This window comes from Coffea eugenioides, chromosome 4 (assembly GCF_003713205.1).
Source record: "Coffea eugenioides isolate CCC68of chromosome 4, Ceug_1.0, whole genome shotgun sequence".
Classification (NCBI taxonomy): domain Eukaryota; kingdom Viridiplantae; phylum Streptophyta; class Magnoliopsida; order Gentianales; family Rubiaceae; genus Coffea; species Coffea eugenioides.
The window spans coordinates 5,227,749-5,248,945 of record NC_040038.1 but is presented as its reverse complement, the minus strand read 5'-3'; the positions used below and the strand labels follow the sequence as shown (position 1 = coordinate 5,248,945).

The 21,197-nt window shown below is 38.1% G+C and overlaps 3 protein-coding genes across 3 annotated transcripts; all 3 read right to left on the bottom strand.

The window, feature by feature from the left end:
* Positions 1–1,518: 1,518 nt before the first annotated feature.
* LOC113767683 (peroxisome biogenesis protein 3-2-like) lies at positions 1,519–7,759 on the bottom strand. The gene is made up of 7 exons (XM_027311858.1): positions 7,469–7,759; positions 6,942–7,103; positions 6,591–6,790; positions 6,346–6,476; positions 3,371–3,498; positions 2,418–2,645; positions 1,519–2,096 (listed from the first exon to the last, which is right to left on the bottom strand). The coding sequence occupies exons 1-7, from the start codon at positions 7,471–7,473 to the stop codon at positions 1,865–1,867; spliced, it is 1,086 nt and encodes a 361-aa protein (XP_027167659.1). The 5' UTR covers positions 7,474–7,759; the 3' UTR covers positions 1,519–1,864.
* A 3,154-nt stretch (positions 7,760–10,913) lies between these two features.
* LOC113767370 (guanine nucleotide-binding protein subunit beta-like protein) lies at positions 10,914–13,270 on the bottom strand. The gene is made up of 2 exons (XM_027311437.1): positions 12,289–13,270; positions 10,914–11,246 (listed from the first exon to the last, which is right to left on the bottom strand). Exons 1-2 carry the CDS (start codon positions 13,177–13,179, stop codon positions 11,145–11,147), a joined length of 993 nt encoding a protein of 330 aa, XP_027167238.1. The 5' UTR covers positions 13,180–13,270; the 3' UTR covers positions 10,914–11,144.
* Positions 13,271–14,341: 1,071 nt separating this feature from the next.
* LOC113767479 lies at positions 14,342–20,323 on the bottom strand. Its single transcript, XM_027311589.1, has 10 exons — positions 19,877–20,323; positions 18,640–19,100; positions 18,220–18,419; positions 17,462–17,632; positions 16,592–16,906; positions 16,241–16,399; positions 16,015–16,164; positions 15,705–15,911; positions 15,376–15,600; positions 14,342–15,275 (listed from the first exon to the last, which is right to left on the bottom strand). The coding sequence occupies exons 1-10, from the start codon at positions 20,262–20,264 to the stop codon at positions 14,468–14,470; spliced, it is 3,084 nt and encodes a 1,027-aa protein (XP_027167390.1). The 5' UTR covers positions 20,265–20,323; the 3' UTR covers positions 14,342–14,467.
* Positions 20,324–21,197: the final 874 nt, after the last annotated feature.

Genomic DNA, 21,197 nt, shown 5'->3' with positions numbered 1-21,197 from the left:
AAGATCAAAGGCATATATATTTTTAAATCAGCTTTTGAAACATATTCTGAATATACATTTTTCTTTAGTAGAGAGTAGGCATTCAACCATTAAGCAACCAGCTCAAAAGCACATTTTAGGTTTGCATCAGTAAAATATAGGCATGTTGGTTGTGGCAATTTGTTGGCCCTTCACTCATGAGTCAAATCCTGCAATAGTTTAAGGTTTTAGGATACAAAGCAAATCAAAACGTCAACTAGAAGATGGCCCCCAGAAGCCAACCAGCTTTGAATGTTTTGGATAAAACACGTAGTGATCATGACAACAAGAGCAGCAATTCCGTGATGGATCCGTGGTCATCAACACCTAAAACCGGACCAACCACGGGAAAAAGCAAGAGAAAAGCAAAATAAACAAAAAAAGGAATATGTAGTTTATATGACCTGTTAGCTAGGAAAGCCATGATAAGACGCCACAGCAAATGTTGAAATGTAAAGGAAAAGGCACAGAAGTTTTTCCTTGAAATCATGCGAGAAACAAGGGGCGCTTATTGACTTTTACATGTTTATAAGCGAATCCCGTGTGCCTCAGACTTCCGCATTCATTGTACAATCCTTTGCAGTTAGTACAGCTTAATCTCATCCATTAGCTTCCTAACCTTAATGTTTCGTTGAGGATAGAGAGGACTAAACACTAGTAGTGTGGGCGGAGGAAACTCCATCCGTCCAACCAAGATGGTTGGGGTTGGAGATCGATCTCTGCTGCTGACTCGTTGGCTCATGAGCACATCGATTCAGTGATTAACGTTGGAGGCATGGAAGCATGCAAGATTTTGATGGATGTGTTTCTGATCCAATGATGCAGGAGCCGGGGTCGATTCTTGCTGTCTTGTCTTGGACTGAAGGGTTTCCTTCACCCTTTCTGATCCCTAGAGGATCCAGATTAATAAACATGAAAAAGCTTGTTTTCTCATAAGTTGCGTTATATGCATATGCTTGTTGGTCAACTGATGCATGCTGATTTATTGGGATAATCAGCAATATCTCTTGTCGTTCGACATGGCCATCTTGTTCAACACAGACTGTTATTGGAATCATTTGCTTATATGCCCATATTCTCTCTTGGTAGAATTTAGAACTAGTATCTGCTTGAGAAAACAGTGATCTTTTTTGTTTAACGTAATCGTGTTCTTCAGCTAGAATTCAGCTGATACAACACTGGACTGTAAATTACGTTTCCAGGCTCACCGAATAATAGTTCTTTTGCTTCTTTAGGTTCCTTGCATTTTCAAGAATTTAAGCTACATTCATTTGCATGACTTCATGATATGATAGTATCAGGAAACCAAAGCGTTTCTTTGCAGGAAACCATGATTATCTATCTCTAATCATTTCCACAGTGATTTGAAACTTCCCATAAAATTTTGAAATATAAACAGGGCAAGTATTTTACATATATATTGTAAAAAGAGTAAAAATTTTTCAGGTACTGATTGATGAATGAGGTAACTTCTCGTTAACCTGTCAGTAATTGCACAAGTTTACACCAAATTCACCTATAGATTGAATTAGCCAGCACGAAGTGAAATTCGACAATCTCTTCGTTAGTAATGAAAAAAAACAAATGATTTACCAAGCCCTTCTTTTTTCCTGACACAACAACTATCATCAATACCCCACAATACTTGGGCAGCTACTATAACAATGACAAAATACAACTGGAGCAAAATCTAACAAATGCCCATTATCTCCACCTCTCTTGTTATTTTGTTCAGAAGTTCTCGACTCTAGAGAACCATGCACCTTCTCTAACATACAATTACACTATTGCTCTGTTTTGAAGCAGAAAAAGTTCAAGAATTGCATATCAATGAGCTACACTACTATCAAGACGGCATGCTTGAGTATAGGACTGTGAAAAATAGCTCAACTTCTGGTGTGTTTCGGATGATCTGGATATACCTTTGCCTATTTGGTTCCTCCAGCAGAATCTGGCCCATCTGAGCTATTCGAGGCAGAAGTTTTGCTAGAGGGATTGCTGACTGGATATCTATTTCCTCAGCGATTGCATCCACCGCAACTTTCAATGAGATGTCAAGAATATTCCCAAATTCAGCACTAAGAACAAGAACACCGCAAAATAAATGAGGAATCGCACAATCCAAGTTAGAAGGCAAAGTTTATTCGCACTAACAGACTTCATCAAATTTGACAAACAATACAAGACATGGAGTTATTTAGTAACGCTCATAATGGGGTGGCCGTAGCTTTGAGGAACAAACTCATGGCCATGCAAATGGTAAATTCAGTTGGATTGACAGATGTTTATCAACTGCAATATGCCTTGATTGAATTTTCAGTAACCAGAGATGAGATGATGTCCTTTCTTACTTCTATTAGTACTTAATAAATTGTTATATAATGAAGAGAATGATCAACCTTGATAACACTGCACGTGTCTCCTCTGTAAGTTGTTCGAACTTGCTAGCATGCGAATGAACTTCATTCCCACTTCCAGAGGGTTCAACCAATTTGTATATCCTATTGTCCTCCGGAATCAAGTAGCCTAACCACTGACGAGGATTTCCCATGCTCATGAATGTGTCCAATATCTGCACAATAGTTTCACGTAGTACAGAACTGTTGAAGTAATCCTTCAACTGTTTTCTGCAAGTAATAAGCCAATTAGTCAATCAAAGATGCCTGTAACTTCAGAGAATATAACACTTAGTAAATAAAAATCCTAAAATCTTAATAGCAAAGCTGCAAAATGAGCAAAGCTGCAAAAATGGTTATCTTATGCGTAAGAGTTACCAGGAGAAAACTTGACTGTGACAGATCTTTTTTGTTACTCAAAGGTCCTACATTTATGGCATGTTAGAGGCCATTGTGGTAATCAAGAACTTTAACCAGGGTCTCCAGAAGCTCTATAGGAAACTCAGCATGCAAAACCATATTTCACGTTTTTATTCTGGTTTATTATGGCGAGCGATACATTGTTTTTCATGTCTACAGGATCAAAGGTAAACTATTAAAGGATGAATACATGAAGAAGGTAAAGGATGCAACATAGAATATTAAACACAAACAAGTCAGATAAACTGGTTAAAGTACTTTTCTCCTTTACCACAGTATAGCACAAAATACCAGTCTATTCATTAATTGCATTTGGGCAATGTGACCTCAAGTAGCCCACTTAGTCCAAATGGAAATCTAGTAGCATCAAACACTCCTCTCTCTGATTTTTGCACGTGCACAAGTGACAGACAACAGTAGTAAGCAGAATCTGGTTGACTGGCATCAGCATTGGTTTTCTTAATCTAATCCTAGAAGCAGTACTGCAGTCAAGGTTGAAACACATGTTAGACAACAAATAGTAGGATATGTCTTACCCCTTGAGCACTTCAGAAGTGGCTGCCTCAATGCTGGCAATCAATGTTGGTATTTCATAATTGGAAAGGAAATCTGCAATGGCTAGAAACCGTTGCTCATCGTTTCTATCTATGAGATCAGCATCGTCCTGGAAAAAGAAAAAGAAGCTCCAATGAGCATGTAGCCCATGCCAGGAAGAAAATTGAACAACCTCAATTTGGTTAACAAGTCCCTAGATGCTTGAGACCATACAAGGAGCTCATTTGACCCGGATGCTCTTTAATTACATCAATGCCATTTAAGTTTCAGGACACACACCAATCTTACTCATAGTAATAGCACGCAAGAGATCCCAAAGAGTGTCAACCCCACCATTTTCCAGTTACATAGCTGCAGTTAACTCTAGATACCAAATAACCAATCAATCCCAGAGGAACTCAATTCCCATAATAGAATGTGATTAAAACCAGAGTCTAACAAAAGCCACAACTGTCATTTCTAAGTAACTAATATAATGCTACAGATGTTAGCTATTAGAAGAGTACTCAATCTCAATCACTAGGCAGTAATGACTACAAGGTGGCTGGCAGACAACTGGCAAAATTGTATCAGAAATGTCACGTCACTGAAAGCAAAGTATGTCAATGCACAGAGCCACTAAAAATTAGACACAGAAAGTGTAAAACTCTATGCTTTATGACAAAATGCAAGCTCAAATGCTTTCAAAAGCTAACCACCAATTTCTTGTACTTGATACAACTTATTAACTTGAACACAAAAAAACTTGCTAACATTGGCGGTGATAGTGTGTTTGTATTACGTTACATCCCTCCCCCCACCCTCCCCTGCGGGAATACAAATGAATAAGTAGTACAGCCTCTGCTAATCAAACCCCGTGGAGTCAGGTTAGTCTTAAGTTCATCATGGGATTAACATTAGCAAGAGCATAGTGTAATAAATTTATCCCACCTCCAGGTTAAAAATATAGCCATTCATTCATGAAACTCACTAACAATATATGAGAACAGCAATGCTAAAGTTTTACAGTCCACATCCTGACAAATGACAATAAATCCTGTTATGGATTATGTTAAGCACCAGTTTGTCAAAAAGGTAACACCCAAAAAGAAACTCTGACAGGATCTGCAGTGTCGGTGGGATTTGCCTACCAAAAGAAACGTAAAGAGGTACGAAACCAGGTTCCTTTTGCTGCATGTCTTTTTGGACTATTCATTTGTCCCCTCATCTTCCCAACACCAAATTTCCCCAATCACATCAGTTTTTAGTTATAAAAAGGAAAAAAAAATCTTTTTGTTAAATATCAACTAAAATCGGCAAAAGCATTTACTAAAATACATACTACTAAATAAGATACCTCAGTCAATTATAATTGGTTGAGTCATGCTAACTAACTTGATCAATTATGATAGGAAAAGGGAAAAGGCAGTAAGAAGGAAATGAAAATACAAGGTCGTTATGGGCATCCGATGACTTTCAGATTCTAACATTCTTCACATGTCCTAGATTTGACAATTTTGTAATATTTTTTGACAAATTCATATGGTCGTTTAGTATGGGCTTCAATTTTGTATGTTTTCATGAAAGAATGGATAAATTACAGTGTTCTGTGATAATTTCCACAAAAAGCAAAATTTGTGGGCCAGGATTGCTGGTCCCTGATGACCTGCAGAGTCCAATTCCTCTCCAATTTATTCGATTTTGCATTCTTCACTTCAGGAAACATATAAAACAAATCCATGATAGAAAGAGATGCTATGGTATGGGAGTCATGTAAAAGACGGTTAAATTTCAGGACGCTAACACATGGTGATTCTTCCACTATATGAGGGGGAACAAAATATTGAAGTTTTGAAGCTGCTAAGTCAACTTGGTTGGATGGTTCCACATGACATAACAGAAGGAGAGTACCTAGTCAAGCCATCTAAACGCTTTCATTTTCAGTGAATGGTTTATACGTATGGGCATTCTTAAATTTTTTTTTTATATCCATTTGTACCCATGTACAAAAAAAAATGAACATTTAATTTACAAGTTAGGGTGTGGTGTCACTATCCTACGTTGAATGTAAATTTGATAATGGTGGAAGAGATTTAAATAATTTTATGATGAGCAGGCAGGGATCCACATGCAGGTTGCATGATAAGGCGGAAGGCACGGCAGAGAAGGAGGTAGGCTGGTTTAGGTAAGAGAATCAGATGGGCGGAGTTTTTGAGTGAATTATGATGGACCCATCAGCCACTCGCTGTGGTTGTTCTCCTTATGGTCAAAGGGGAGGTTTTGATTGATTACACTACATTACATGACTTCAAAAAATGAAATGATATGCCATTTCTGTATACCGTGCCTTTCAAAAAGATCACTACCTGTTATCGGTGAACTTCACATTTCTAAAGTTCAGCCAAATTTTTGGTCAAATTTGGCCAAGTATGTAGTAATTAGTAAAGAGAGTATAAGAGTACTTTCATATTTTCTATCTTCTTTGAGAACATGTCAAAGCTACTGTGATTTACACTTAAGAATTGCAAGTCTGGAACAAAGAGATTCATTAACAAGAAAAAGAAAAGTACATAGAGGAACTGGTAATTAATGACCTTCAACTATTGAGTGTAACAAGATCTTTTATAAACAAGCACAAAAAGATATGTGGTTAATGGAGTAAAGGAAACCATTGGAAAGGAATGGATCACCACAAAGTTTTGAAACGCGAGTCTTCATGAGACACAAAAGGATCAACACAGAGCACAAGTCTGAACCCCTCCTCCACAGTTAGCAATCAATGGCATAACTGATCCAGTTTATTAGAATATCAACAACTATCTTTTTACATAGTATTTAATCCTCCCATTATTCTAAAATCGCATTCATCTATTGGCTAGATTTTTTCAGATTTGAGAACCGAAACTCAAAAAATTTTACAAAGTGAATCAACATTTTCTACATACAAATTTTCTTACACTGGAAAAGAAGTACTTACAAGTAGATGAGAATTCCCAAGTCCACGGGCAGTGTCAATATAGAGATGCCTCCCTAGTATATTGACTTGAACTCTAATAAATAAGTTTAGAGTTGTCATTGCCCAAACAGACAAGACCATTCTCGTAAAACCTGGAAAATGACAGAGACTCAAATTTCAGCCAAGTACAATGCTTTACCGTTCCATGGCAAAACAAAATGCAAGCTGCATCTCAACAGGAGAGAAAAAGACACTGCAACTCTTACTTAGTATTTTGAGTCTATCCCACAGCTCAAGTTTCTCTGCAGCTGTTAGTGTGTTTGGTTGACCTTTCCCTCGCATTAACCTCTCAGTCAAGGGAGCAAGGTCTAACTCTTCAGCTACCCGAGTACTTAAGTATTGCATCACATGCGGCAATGTTGTCGAATCAGCAATCCTTTGTACATTCTCGAAGTGTTCTTGCATTCTGTCCATCAAATAAAATTCCCATAAAAAAAAGATTTCGTTAAACTTATTTTTTCTTTTTTGAGCAGGATTTTGTCAAACTTATTCTTTGCAACATTGCAATACAACAATAAAACAGAACATGCAATATTTTGTGTTATTTGATGCTTAACTGGGCCTTAACAAGTTCATCGTTTTCCCTTTCAGTAGCGAGTTCTCTCTCCAGATCAGAGATCCTTCTCCTATGAGCATCATAAAGCTTGTATAAGAAATATCCACTTCCTAAAACTCCAAGTGTAATATAGACCTTCCTCTTGTGCCTTCTCCAAAAATCCCTGTACAAATCAAGAAAATTACCAAGCATACGTGAAATTACAAACCAAAATATAGCTGCTTTGAAACCCCAACATCAATAAAACCAACAAACGAAACCCACATGGAGAAGGAAAACATTAAAATTCAACGAGCAAAAATACAACGAATTTTCCAAAATAAAAAAACCGCAAATATAATTGAAAACATGAAAAACCCAGAATTCAGAACGGTGAATTGATGCAGAGAAACCAAGTTTGACCCCATAAAAATGCAATCTTTATTATCATTTAGCTTGCTATCCAAAAAAAAAAAAATTCAAACCCAATACAATATGATTCAGATAGATTTCTATACACTAGAAATTAACAGGAATAACGGGCCCAACCACATTCAATCTCTTTGCTTTTATAGCTAGCTTTGCCGCTTTGTTTAGGTTTTCAGCATTAATCGGCCTGGACAAAGGCCAGACCTTTTTCTTCCTCCGTGCTCTGTCTCCCACAAACAAGTCACAGTTGAGGAGGGTTTTGGGAAAGAAAGGGTAAGAAAGGTGAAGGAATGTTGCAAAACTTCGAAAAGCTCAAAGCAGAATAAGCTAAAACGAGAAATTTGCCAAATTGGTGGTTTGTTGCAGGCCTTGAATGCTTGCTTGACTATTCGTTTTTGCTTGCGGGGAGCAGGGCTAAAGGAAAGCCTATATATATCTTTTTCTTTTTTTCTTAATTATTTTTTGTTGTCCATTTTATATCTTTTCTAGCAGCCAAAAAAAAAATAGTCAGAATTTATATTTGTTGTCCACTTGTAAATGTTCAACAAACTCAAAATAAGACTGTATTTGGCTCTCTATCGAAATTGAATTTGGATTGGAATCGAAATCATATTTATTTCAACTGAGCTGAATAGAAAGATATCATTCTGATAAAAATCAAATTCTGATTTGGTTAAAGAACATAATACAGCCTTTAAATTTTGTTTGTTTTCTTAACGAAAAAAAATGGTTTCCGGTTTCAAGAATTTAGATTTTATTAGCCTGAAGATCTAGAAAAGAAATTAACGTATTTAACCAACACACAATTTCATCCAAAAAAAAAGTGAAAAAAAAAAAACAACCCACAAGCATAACGTATTGAGAACCTGAAACACTTGTTACTTCAAGATTATTGATTACACTAGTAGTTCGTTCCTGCATTTTTTTTAACTTAGCTCAGACTTCCATTCACACTCTCCAGCTAGAGTGGATTTGCGATATTAATTATAATATTGCTACGTTATTCTACCAATATTTGCATTTCCAATCAAAATTTAGGGGTTTTGATTTGAAATAAGTACTTTTTTTTTTGGGAATGGTTTAGTTGATGGAGGACTTTGTAGATTGTGGAAAGTGGATTAGACTACTAGTATTTCAAAATACTTAGGGGCTCATTTCTTTGCAAAATAGTCTTTATTTTACTGGTGAATTTTGATGATTTAAACGGCATGGCTTACAAGACAAAGTTATGTGCATGTCAAATAGATAAGATGTTGTGTAAGCTGGAGTTTGTTCATAAGTAGGGACTTGGGATCAGGTACCTTTATAGTTGTTTGGATTGGGTTTTCTCGGATTTTTTTGTAAAAAAATTACTATAGCAATTTGATGTATATAAAAAAAATAATAAAAAATATAATTATAAAAAATGATGCAATTTTTCGACGAAAAATGGCTGTTCAACCACCCCTACCACTAGTAATTTCTCTTTATTTATTTCCTTCTTTCTTTTTTCAATAGTTTTCTAATGGTATATTGTTTTTTGAAGGAGGGAAGGCATTTTGCTAATATTTTTCATGCTCTATAACTTTTCAAGTGGATCATGGATGTAGGCTGAAATGACATCACAGCATTGTAAGGGATCTGATCACTTGAATGACTTCCAATGTGTAGACTCCTCAATTATGCAGACTGGTCTGCTTCCCCGAGAGAACATTGATGCTCTGTGCAAGCAGCAAGATCATGTGACGATGCAGAAGATGCAAGAAATGGACACCAGGCTTTGGGAACTGCACAAGCAAAACGGGATATGCAAGTTTCTGAAACTGGCACCGCCATCCTTTGATGGGACTTCGGAACAGCTAGCGGCCTATGACTGGTTATCTGATATTAGGCCGGTCAACGGTTCGGGTCTAGACCCAGACCCGCCCCGGATTCGTGAAATTATTGCGGATATGGGTAGAGATTTAATTCCGTTACCCGGATCCATTTTGTCAAACAAAAAAATGGATCGGATACGGAATATAGTATGGGTAGGGATTTAATTTCGTTACCCGGACCCGGATCCGGATCCATTTTGTCAAACAAAAAATGGGTCGGATACGGAATATAATATTCCGACCCGTATTAAACCCGGATCTGGATATAAATGAATTAATAATTTAAAATATGTATATTTATTAATATAATTTAATTAGGATGATGTATTTGAGTAAAGTCAATTTGATTTATTTTCTTATTTGATTTTTTTTTTGTATTAGTTAGAAATTAGTGTACAAATATATTTTTTTTCATTTTTATTAAAAATTGTAAATTTTCATAATTTTTTCGGGGGTAGACCCGGATCCGGATCCGAAACATAGAGTAGAAGACCCGTCGGATAAACGGATCGAATCCGGATCCGATTTGGTATGCCGGGTCCGGGTTCGAAATAATGAATTTCAGCCCAGACCCGGTCCATTGACAGGCCTATCTGAGATGGACATTTCCGGATGCAGTGACGAGGAAAAGGTGGCCTATGCCACTTTCCTGCACGCCATTGGTGGCAAATGGTGAATGCAGGACCACATAGTTCGAATATGTTCAAAGAAGAACCAACGGCCCTTGGACCACAAAGGCACTTAAGCTCTTTGTGGGATGCTTGAATCTTTCCGTCTAGAGCAGGATACTGTCTGTCGCACAATATGACGCAGAGTTCACTGAGCTGGTCAGATTTGCTCCACCGCAGTGGGCTCATGACGAACCTCGCTGAGCAATTTTCGGACAGATATCCAACAGGTCTTCATGTTATACAACAAATTTGAACCGTGCAACAGCGATTGAGCATTACAATGAGCTCGAGAGAGCACAAAACCAAACGTCGACAAAAGATCTTTAGGCCTAATTTTTGAAGTATGTCCTGTTAAATCTATGCCCCAAGGCCTTCTTGAGTAGCATCTAGGTGTTGCTCATCTCTTTCGTACCCTATTTACTTGAGTGCGCTTCTAGTTTTGCTTTAGGCTAGTGCTTCTTTTGCACATCCACACCTTTTTCCACTTTGTGACTCTAAACTAAACTCTGTGTTTAAAAGCCGAGGAGATATTCACATCATTTACTTGGCAGCACAATACCGTTATAAATTTCACTGTTAATTAGACAAGTGCATATCTGTTACATTCACATGACAGCGTGTATGCAATCCTGTCAAAGTCATTTTCTTTTAGAATGATGTGAATCAAACCAAGGAAAACTGTTTACCCTTCTTACAGCAGTAGAGTTAAAAAGTTTAAGGACCCAACGCTCTATCATTTCTAACCATGAATCCGGAAATACCTCCGCTCCCAAAGCAATAAAGAGAAAAGAAAGAACCGCATGCGAAATACACAGAGTCCAAAAAGCAGGCCATTTCATCAAGGGTTGCATTTTCTCAAACACTAGGCACGACAACTTGTTTAAGCTTGGATTGAAGCTGAAGCATGAGGTGCCAAGAAATGAACAACCCAGTGTTCACAGCTGCGGAAAATCACATAGTAACTGGAAGAAACATGCAAAATTTTTCCCAAGTAAATTGGTATTTCAAGGATGAGATCTATCGGACTGTGGAGGGGGATTGAAAAGTAACTGACATGGTTTTGAGTAAAAGAACTTGATTTATAGGAGTCTAGGAAACTCAGGGTAACGACTACAGTAATATCCAAAATTGAAACAAGGTAGATCTCAAAATCATCAAAACAAAAATATAGAATCCAAATATCCTTCCAGCATTTCAACTTAAATCTAAACAACTAAATTTCACTATGACACGCATGTGCTGAATGCACCACCACACCACATATGCTTTCTAGTAACGCATGATACCCCAAACTCTGATGACACCATCTGTGTAACCACTGAAAAGTGTGCTTCCATCAGCACTCCAGCTAAGACTGGTGCAGTAGATGACCTGCAAGCCACAGTGCAGAAAATAAAAATTTAAATAGACCAGTAAACTTATAGGGTCAAAACCAGGGTAAAACATGGACAGCTTTTACTAGCTATGTTGGCAACTGTATAATTGCAGCAAAAGCCTGGTGAGGACAACTGAGTATGACAAGCATAATATTAGGCAGCCAACACGCAAATAAATCCTATAAAGCAAATACAAACCAAACTCTCACAGGTTTTTACCCAAGATAAACTCTAGGCCATGGTGCCACGCATTCCACAATGAACTTACACAGAAAGGAAAACTCCACTTAATCAGAATAATAGCAATGTAACAGCATTGAGACTCAGAAAGTTTCAACATGGCATGGGAGAGAACCAAAAAGAGTAGGGCATTCAAGTATAGTTCAAGCTAAAATTTGATCAAATGAACCCCATAGGAAACTAACATGGAAGCATCAACATTTCCAACCTAACAACTGGAAAATCTTCAGAATACAGTTCAATGTTTTCATCCAAATGCACACCACGTTTGGCATCAAAAAACAATTTTACTGACACAAAAGGTACACAAAAATGCACTAAGATTACGTATGCTGATCACAACATAAAAATTCACTGTAAGATCAAATTGACATTGAATTCTTCTGTAGGACCTTGACTGTGTAAGAAAGCACGTACAGCTTCATGAAAACAAAAAAAAAAAACACAATCAAAGTTCCCATTGCAAGCAATGGGAAACTATAAACCATATCAAGCTCCTTAATTCAACTTAGTACACATACAATATATTTCACACAAACCATTACCACAAGATCTTTACATAGCTGCATAAGCTCGGAGCAAACTAAATCAAACAACTTAAACCCACAACACAGCATCTAAGAGTATTACCCAAATGCACATGATCTCAAAACACAAACACAGTTTCTTGATCACACAACAAAATACTGGATTGTCCACCATACTAAACGAACAGATAAAGTAATAAACAAATTCGCTGCATCATCCTGACTACTAAAATCAACAAAATTTAAGAAAACAGGGGGCAAAAATTGGACCTTGTTTTTAGCACCAGTTGTCTGAACAGTGGTGCCTTCAGCAGCCATTTCGCTCTCTTGCTTCAAATCAACCCTCAAATCCACCACAATACTCTTACTCTCCAAATCCCAAATCTTAATGCTCGCCTCAGTTGCAGCACAAAGCCAGTACCTGTTAGGACTAAAACACAAAGCATGGATAATGGAACCAGCATCCAACGAATAGAGCTTCTTTCCCTCAGCCAAATCCCACAACAAAATCACTCCATCCTTCCCTCCACTAGCACACAACGATCCATCAGGAGAAACCGCCGCAGTATTCACATACCCAGTATGCCCAGCCAAAGTTGCCCTCATCTTACAGTTACTCAAATTCCAAATCTTCACAGTTCGATCCCACGACCCAGAAACAATTGTCGGCTGCAGATTATTCGGGCTAAACCGAACGCAAGAAACCCAATCGGTATGCCCATCAGCATCCTGGATGGTGTATTTGCATTCCCCGAGAGTGTTCCACAGCTTGATGGTTTTGTCGCGAGAAGCAGAGACAATTTGGCGGTTGTCAATGGAGAAGGCTACGGAGAGAACATCTTTAGTGTGGCCGACGAAGCGGCGAGCGGTGTTGCCAGATTGAAGGTCCCAAAGGCGGAGCTCGCCGTCCCAGGAGCCGGAGAGAGCGAACTGACCATCAGAGGAGAGAACGACGTCTTGGACGAAGTGAGAGTGGCCGGTGAGGCGGCGGCGAGGGACGCCGTAGGTTTTGTCTTCTTTGGTCAAGGACCAGAGGATGATGGATTTGTCGCGGGAAGAAGTGACGATCATGTCTGTGTTGTCGATTGGAGTGGCGATGGCCGTGACCCAGTCGGTGTGGGCCCTCATTGTGCCGCGGAGGATCAGCTGATCTTGAGACATTTTCAGGGAGGAGGAGCGGCTGTGGGATGCAGGGTTTTTGGGAGGAGAGAGGCGGAAAATGGAAAATACAGGGAAATGAGAGATAAGAGAAACCCTAGAGGGAGTGAAGCGTGAATATATATATAGGTCGGAGGATTTTAGGGTTTTGCGAAGGGAATTGGGTTTTAGGTGGGAAGAAATGGGTGGGTATGGTTTATGTGGGCGGGCGGGCGGGCTTCGGATGGGTTGTTTGAATATTGGAACGAAACTTTTTTTTTTAAGTCATCTTTTCTTTTTTTTGGGAAAATTTCTCATGTGAGTCTATTTTCTAGCATATAATACAATAATAATCGCATTTGTTTGGATTGCTTCATATTTTCCCAATTTTATTTGCTTACATCATCTTTACAATTTCCAATACACCTTTTTATCTTCTCAATATCTTTTTATCTCACATACATCACATCACAAAAAGTGCTACAGTAAAAATATCTCAAATAATCCCAAATAACTTACAATCCAAACAGACCCGCGTGCAACTATAGCATCGTTGATGCGGCTTTTAGCTTCGGGTGATAAATGACAATCTCGGGCAGTGATTGGTTTTTAGCCTGCAGTCACCAGCACCAGGAAAACTCCGCAAGCCTTAACCCGGGGTATTCCTGCGTGAGGCAGCTAATTTGGGACTTTTTTGAGTTACATTTGTTGACGTCCAAAAAAGGCAAACAAAAGCCAAAGAAGGTGCAATTTCTGCCTTTCATTTGCGATCGAATAGTTTCATTCATGAATTGCTTCGGAATTAAGACGACCACCACTGAAAATACAGGAGTTACTCAAAACTTACTTCAAGAAAAATCAAGACATTGATACAACTCATGCAACATGGGGACGCAAAAATAGTCAAACCCTATATACTCAAATAACAAAATTTTTTTACCCGCTGCTGTACAAGCAAAACTCGGGAAATCTCATTCGGTGGGTGCAAACGGAAAAAATCACCCATTGTATCATGGCACGCACTCTTACTCCTTGTTATGCTATGTTCACTTGCCTGCATCTAAACTTTGTGTTCACAGGACATAATTCCATATCTCCAATGCAGTTCTGTATTCTCTAAGGTTCTCATCTCCCCCGGGATGGCCCCTTCCTGCCGGACTATTATTCCTAGTTATGTTATCTCAACCTGCCATAATCCAAATTTTGTATAGGCAAGATACACTTCCATGTTTCCCATGCAGTTCCCGTATTCTCAAAGTTCTCATCTCCCATGGAATGGCCTTTTCCTGCAAGAATGCACTCATTGGCTAATTTAACCTCTTCTCCTTTTCTTAATCATGTTGCAAAACATAGCAAGCGTCATGTCATCATCCCCTGTATTTTCTGCTGCTAATCTTTTATTGCAAAATTCAGCAAGGGTCATGTCATCATTTTCTGTTTCTTCTACTACTGAAATCTCATCTCTATTTCTTGATCTTTTGCCTCTCTTGCTACCAATGACGCCAGATGTACCCAAGTCCTTCTCCACTGTTGAATTCAACAGCGATGATGAGTGATGGTCTACAGCATTAGTACTTTCACTCTTCTCTGGAGTTGACTTGGTCTCACTTCTCTGCTTATTAACAACAGTATCATGTACAACATCAAATTCAGCAGTATTGGGAAAGGATATTCCAGGAATTCCATCCGGTGGTTCATTGTGTCCAGACCGTCTTGGATGTAATTTAGAAGCCTTTTGACCGAAGGTAGCTACTCCATCGCTTCTATTAACTTCAACTGCCTCTTCTCCTTTCGCTATCAACAACAAATTTGGATTATCAAATGATAATTGATGACCTTCTGTGTCATTACAACCTCCATTTTCTTCTAGTGACTTGTTGCATCTGCTGTAGCTTGGATGTTGGTCAAAATCTTGTTTACACTGAGTACCAGATCCATCATCTCTAACCAGTTCCCTTGTCTCCTCTCCACCAGTCATAATCAACGAATTCACGTTATTAGAAGATGATATCCGATCTACACTATCAGAACATCCATCCCTCTTGGGATGTGTTCTCCTAGCCCTCTTTTTGGAAGTACACTTGTACCCAGAAGCCATGCCCTTGGACTTCTGTGAGCTTCTATAAACAGACAAAAGAAAGCCAACCATCAACTAAATGAAAAAACACAAATGCAATCACAGAGGAGACTCTTATTACCACATTCAGATTGAGATCGTACCTATTTTGGCAATGATTAAATCCACCCAATGTCTCCAGATCGTTACTGTGCATTGTTTCTGAAGAATGCATTGTATCTGGACAATAGGACAAATGTTCTTCCGATGAAGCAATAGGATTGGTCCTCCTTGACTTCCTCTTTTGTCTCTTCCTTCTTGAGATTGAATCACCAGTGAAGCTCTCCACCACAGTGCCACTGGCCAAAACTTCCTCGGAGCATAGATCGCTGTAAAGTCACATGAAATTATTAGACGCAAGCCAAGTTACGTGTTACATAAATTGGCATTTCATCATTGAACACTATAAAATATGAACATTGAAACATCATACCTCAACCCCCAGTTCTGATGTCCAGAGAGATTGATACGTTCAGATTCAGATGTACAAGTTATTTCTGGCAATGGGACAAAATCACTAGGCAGTAGGCCAGGCCGTTCTGATTCCCGATCGACAAAGTTTGAAATCAGAGCGGCCCTTTGCATCTTTTTGGCAGCTTGAAGCCAAGGCACTTCATGTGGAAGAAGCACCTTCCATCTCCTGATTAGAATCAAAATAAAAGCAAGAAGAATCAAGACTCGTGAGAAAATAAAAGGTAAACAGCAACAGTGATCTCATGCAAACTATCTGACTGGAATATTACCTTCGGCACTGACTATCAGTACGAGGCGGAACACACGCTGCAACCTTAGACCAACAATAGCCATGCTCTTCAATGGCTGCCTTTAATTTTGAATCCTCTTCTTGTGTCCAGTCATTCCGATTTAGAGAGGGATCTAAGCAGTTCACCCATCTGGTTCCAAAAACAAGGCCATGTTATTAGCAAATCAAACAATAGCAGTACCTTACTGAAAGAGAAGTATAGCTACCTTTCTCTACACTGAACTTGTGTCCTTCCAGGGACAAATCGGGCTATTTTTTTCCAAGTTTTCGGCCCAAAGAGCATCACAGCAACTTTTAAGCGCTTGTCTTCCTCTGGAGTCCACTTACCAACCCTTTGCCTGGCTGGGTGAAGTGATTTCATCCATCTGCATCAGTTTAAAAGACATGGTCAGGGTTCAAAAACCTAGTTGACATAAGCATGAAAAGAATCGCATATTTCAATGTCACACCATACCCCAATGTTTTCAATTTACTTCCTTTCAATTTCAACAAACAAACATTTAACATTGCTTAAGAAAAGACTTAAAACCAACATACAGGTTAAGAAGCAAACTGACCTATTAGAGCATTGGGTACCTATCCGCCCTTCCATAGCCGAAGCAACGACCTGCCAGTTGCTTTCTCCAAAAGCCTCTACGGCTGCTCGAAGTTGATTATCCTCCTCCTCAGTCCACTCCCTTTTGATTATGGAAGCATTAAGGCTTCTTTGATAACGAGCCAAGCACTGAAACGGGGTCCTATTTGTCCCCATTGATACAGCAATATCTATCCAGTTACTAAGCCCCTTCTGTTGAACAACATGCAGCAGATTCTTGTCCTCGGTTGAAGTCCAAGAATTTTGGTTAATTAAGGGGTCCTCACAGTTCAACCACCTGCAAAATTTTTAAACGGATCAGCCAACAAGTCTAAAACAGAATTAGAAGATGACTTTCATGCAAGCTCTTTTTCTATTGGAGGTTGGGTCCTAAGGGGAAAAAACCACCTCATTAGGGTAGCTCAGATACGAGAATAGACTCTCATGCAACACATTTCAAGCAATCAAGCTCAACAAGACAAGTTCAAAGCCATATCCATAAACTATACTATATCAATCAAAAAGTAACTTTGGACTGAAAGAATAAACAAATGTTACATACATCAAGAGTAATTGATATGCTACAGGCTCACAAAACAAATGATAAGCTCTTGAAAAATATAGAACATGCCAGTGTGTATAAAAAATGGATAAATCTCTAAGAAGACATGCCTGAAAACTACTTTATTAAAATTTGCCTATCACAGCACATTGCTACCATTTCAATTGTTTGTGCTCTTGGAAAATCACCATCCCATATGACTCCTATTACTACTACTTCAACGACTACCAGGATGAAGAAGTACTCAAAATGCATAAACATTATATGCAACAAAACATTTTTTGCATTCACCTTGCTTGACATTCGGCACCGGATCTACCAGGAAGATACATGGAGGCTAACTCATCCCAGTTGACCTTTGGCAGAAATTGTCTCATCTTGTCAGGGGTAATATCGAGATCCCTGATTGATGCAACAATGCTGTCCAAATTATCAGAATCATCAAAAGATCCATCTCCATCACTGTGAACAGAGCATCAAAAGAAGTGACAATCATAAGCCATGATATTCTTAGACAAAAAAGAAATCTAGTCATAAAAACTTATTTTTCGACCAATTAAATTAATAAAAAGTTAAATGATTATAAAGGTAAGCTCTCTCATTTATCAATTTATTATTGGCATTAATAATTCTCAAAACTATTTGAGTGGAACATTAGTTGAATAGGGAGGACTTCAAGCTGTAACACTTGTTTTTGGACATCAAATTAAAAGTCAAAGCAATCCAAATGATATTGCTTTTTGATTTTCAAGTTGAAATTCTACGAATCACGTTGGATCTCATATACCTCACAATGACTTTTTATTCTTTTTGAAAACGCATTACTTAGTTACTTGCCAGTTGATAGACCTAGATATTCTTTTTGCTCAAGTAGCATATTGCCGTAATCCAAAAAAATCTTTGTTCTTATCCTTGTCTATATTTAGAAAACAAGACTTTACATGCAAAAACCTTAACTAAAGGTTAAACATAGGATGATAGGTAAATGTAAAAAATTCAAATAAATGTACTGATGTGAATTTGCATCCTGCACATAGTAGAATAAATACCTTAGTAAATCAACTGATCTTTGAAGCAACATCTTTTGAAATTGCTGTTTCACACCATTCGAGAGCTTCTCTCTCTCTTCCTTTGACCACTTATTTCGAATCACAGATACAGGAAACTTTTCTAAAGCCTCTCTATAATTAGCAACTTGAGAATTCTCAGCAGGCCCATATTGCATAGGAGATGACTTCTTCTGACTAAGCTGCAAAAGCAACAGAAAAATGTATTTCAAAATTCAGACTCCAGACAAATATCACAAAACTTCAACTTAACATATGCTCTTAAAATATTTGTGCAAATGGCAACATTGATTTAAGAACTTGAAATACCAACAGTGTCCGTATAAAGAAGAAATTTTCGTGTTGGCTTAATAAAAAATGAATACTTGAGAGTCTAAGTGAAATAGTCTTTAGTGCACTAACCTGCACATTAGCACTTAGCTTTGGCACAGATATTAGCTGGACGCGGGCATCCTTCTTCTGTGATAAGGCTTGGCCAACTCTCTTTCTACAAGTAGCCTGAAAATCTTTCAGGATTTTCACCCTTTCCTTCAATTTTTTTAGCTCTTCAATCCTGGTTTCAATGTGCAACAATTTGCTCCTAATTAGTTTCTGACAAGACCTATTCTTCTTGATTGCATCCACAAAGGCTTCAGCTGCTTTTGGGAAAGAGGAACCTTTAACAGGCAATATAGCTGCATTAACAGAATCAGAATCGTGCCACTCACTGAAATCAGAAGGCTGGGTTCCAGCATTAACCTTACTACAAGCTTCAATATCCTTGGTGGCATTGTTGATCTTGTCCAGATAACTGGGAGACTCTTCTTGCAAATTAGAATTCTCAGGTTTGTGAGATACAACTTCCGTGCTTTCTCCCAGCCCACCTGAATTAAAACAACAGTAACGTTAAATGCTTCCTTATGTTGAAGCCCTTACTAAAGCACATGTCATCAGGAAAAAATCTGTAAACACAGTAAACCATGTATAGGATTCAATCAAAAACTTCATAAGCATCACGCTTGACCTGCAAAACTGAAAGAAAACAACAACAAATAGAATCTCAATGAAGTTTTAATCACAGTGACTAGTATAAATGTATGTCTATAGCACTGGCTATTTAACATAGCCCTTTCCAGCCTCAATGATATGCCGATAAAACATCAAAAGTTGACTGTTGTAGATGGAGCAACACCTTCACCTCATTGTATTTTCTATTTCTTACACCTCAACTTTTTCTTCTATACATAATCTTCCCAAAGAAGTAAAACTCACCATTTGCTAAAAAGTGACAGCTTTCAAACTTAAAACCCGGATTATATTAGGAGTTATGCAAACTCGAGCGTTCTTTCTGTGCTGCTCAAATTCCTGTCTAAAAAAGGATATTTAAATCTAAATATGCTTTCTAGTTTGTGGTTCTGTCTCTGCGACTCACCCAGTACAGACGATAAAGCATGACTTTTACATAGAGACAACGAATTTCAGATTGTACCATATTTAAGTTAGTTCACTAAACAATGCAGAAAAAATTCCCAAAATTAACAACTTTCAGGTGTTAATCAATTAATTTCAAGCAATCAAATATGTTGATATATTCAAACCTCAAACCAAATCCCCCAAATGCAACATTTTAAACTAAACCTGATAGATATACTCAATATACCTTCACTATAAGCAAAAAACCGCCGCTGTATAGCGCGGAGAGTTTCAAAATCATCATCTTCGTTCGCAGAGGGATGTATCGAGTATAAAGGCTCGAGTGTCAATGGCTCCAATGCATTATCAGTCACAATCGCGAATCTTTTCTGTATATTACGGACCAATTCAAGGTCATCTTCGGCGTCATCAGCATCCGAATCGGAACCAGTAGTGGCGGCGGCTCCGCTAGTAGTGGCGGTGACCGCTGGGGAGGGAGAGCAGGGGTTTTCGAGGTCATCTACGTTTGTTCCAGTGAGAAGACAGGCTCTTCTTAAAGCTTCCATGTCTTCGTCAAATCCATCGTCGGCGTCGCTTCCGGATGATTCTTCTTCTTCGTCATCGTTTAAGGACATTGAAAAAAAAATTGGGTTTTGGACAAAAGAATTTGAGAGGAATTGAATGGCGAAGTTGAAGAACGAATTGGCGGCAAGGGGGAAGGAGTCTGCTGGCTGCCGAGAGTCATCATATATACATAGGGCACTGGCAAGTTCTTTCAATTTCCATTGGGTCTTTTAATGCGGAAAGGAAAATATAAGGGGTTCTGTGCATTTTTTCCATTTTTTAATTATATCAAACAGTTTAGATTAATTCTAGTTTGCGCCCCTAAAGTATGACAAATTGCGAATTTTCTCATTTAACTTTTGATTTGAACGATTTACTACTATATTTAACACACTATGTTGCAATATCTCGAAGACTTTACTATTTTTTTTATTATCAATCAAAATACATACTAAGATATGCTCTCGGTGGGGGTGTAATTTTTAATCGAGCTACTCAAATCGAACTTGAAACAACGAGAGGTTGAAGGTTAAATTCAATCCACTTGAACTACTACTCATAGAGTTGAGTATTAATAGAAAAAATCAAAAAGTCAAAGTACTTGTTGAACCTTATGAATGGCACATTTATATTATTATTTTATGACCATTTATTGCAAAATTTCTTTTATAGGTAAGAGATTTATAAATTTATCAAAAGACTAGTTTTAGATCTTGATTGAACTCTCGACTCAAACTCAAGTAACTTGAGTAGGCTTCAATATTTCACTCAATAACAACTCTAGCCTTAATTATTTCTTCATGAATTTCACGAATTTTTGTTACTTTTTCAATATTGAAGGAATATTTCTTTCATTGATAGTACATACACCATGATGACCGTATTAGCGAATGAATAATCCAATTATAAACATGGTGCACTATGACAGTAGTTGACTGCTTTTTAAACTGCAATGCATACAAAAGTCTTATGCAACCATATTGTTGGGGTAAAATATTACTTCG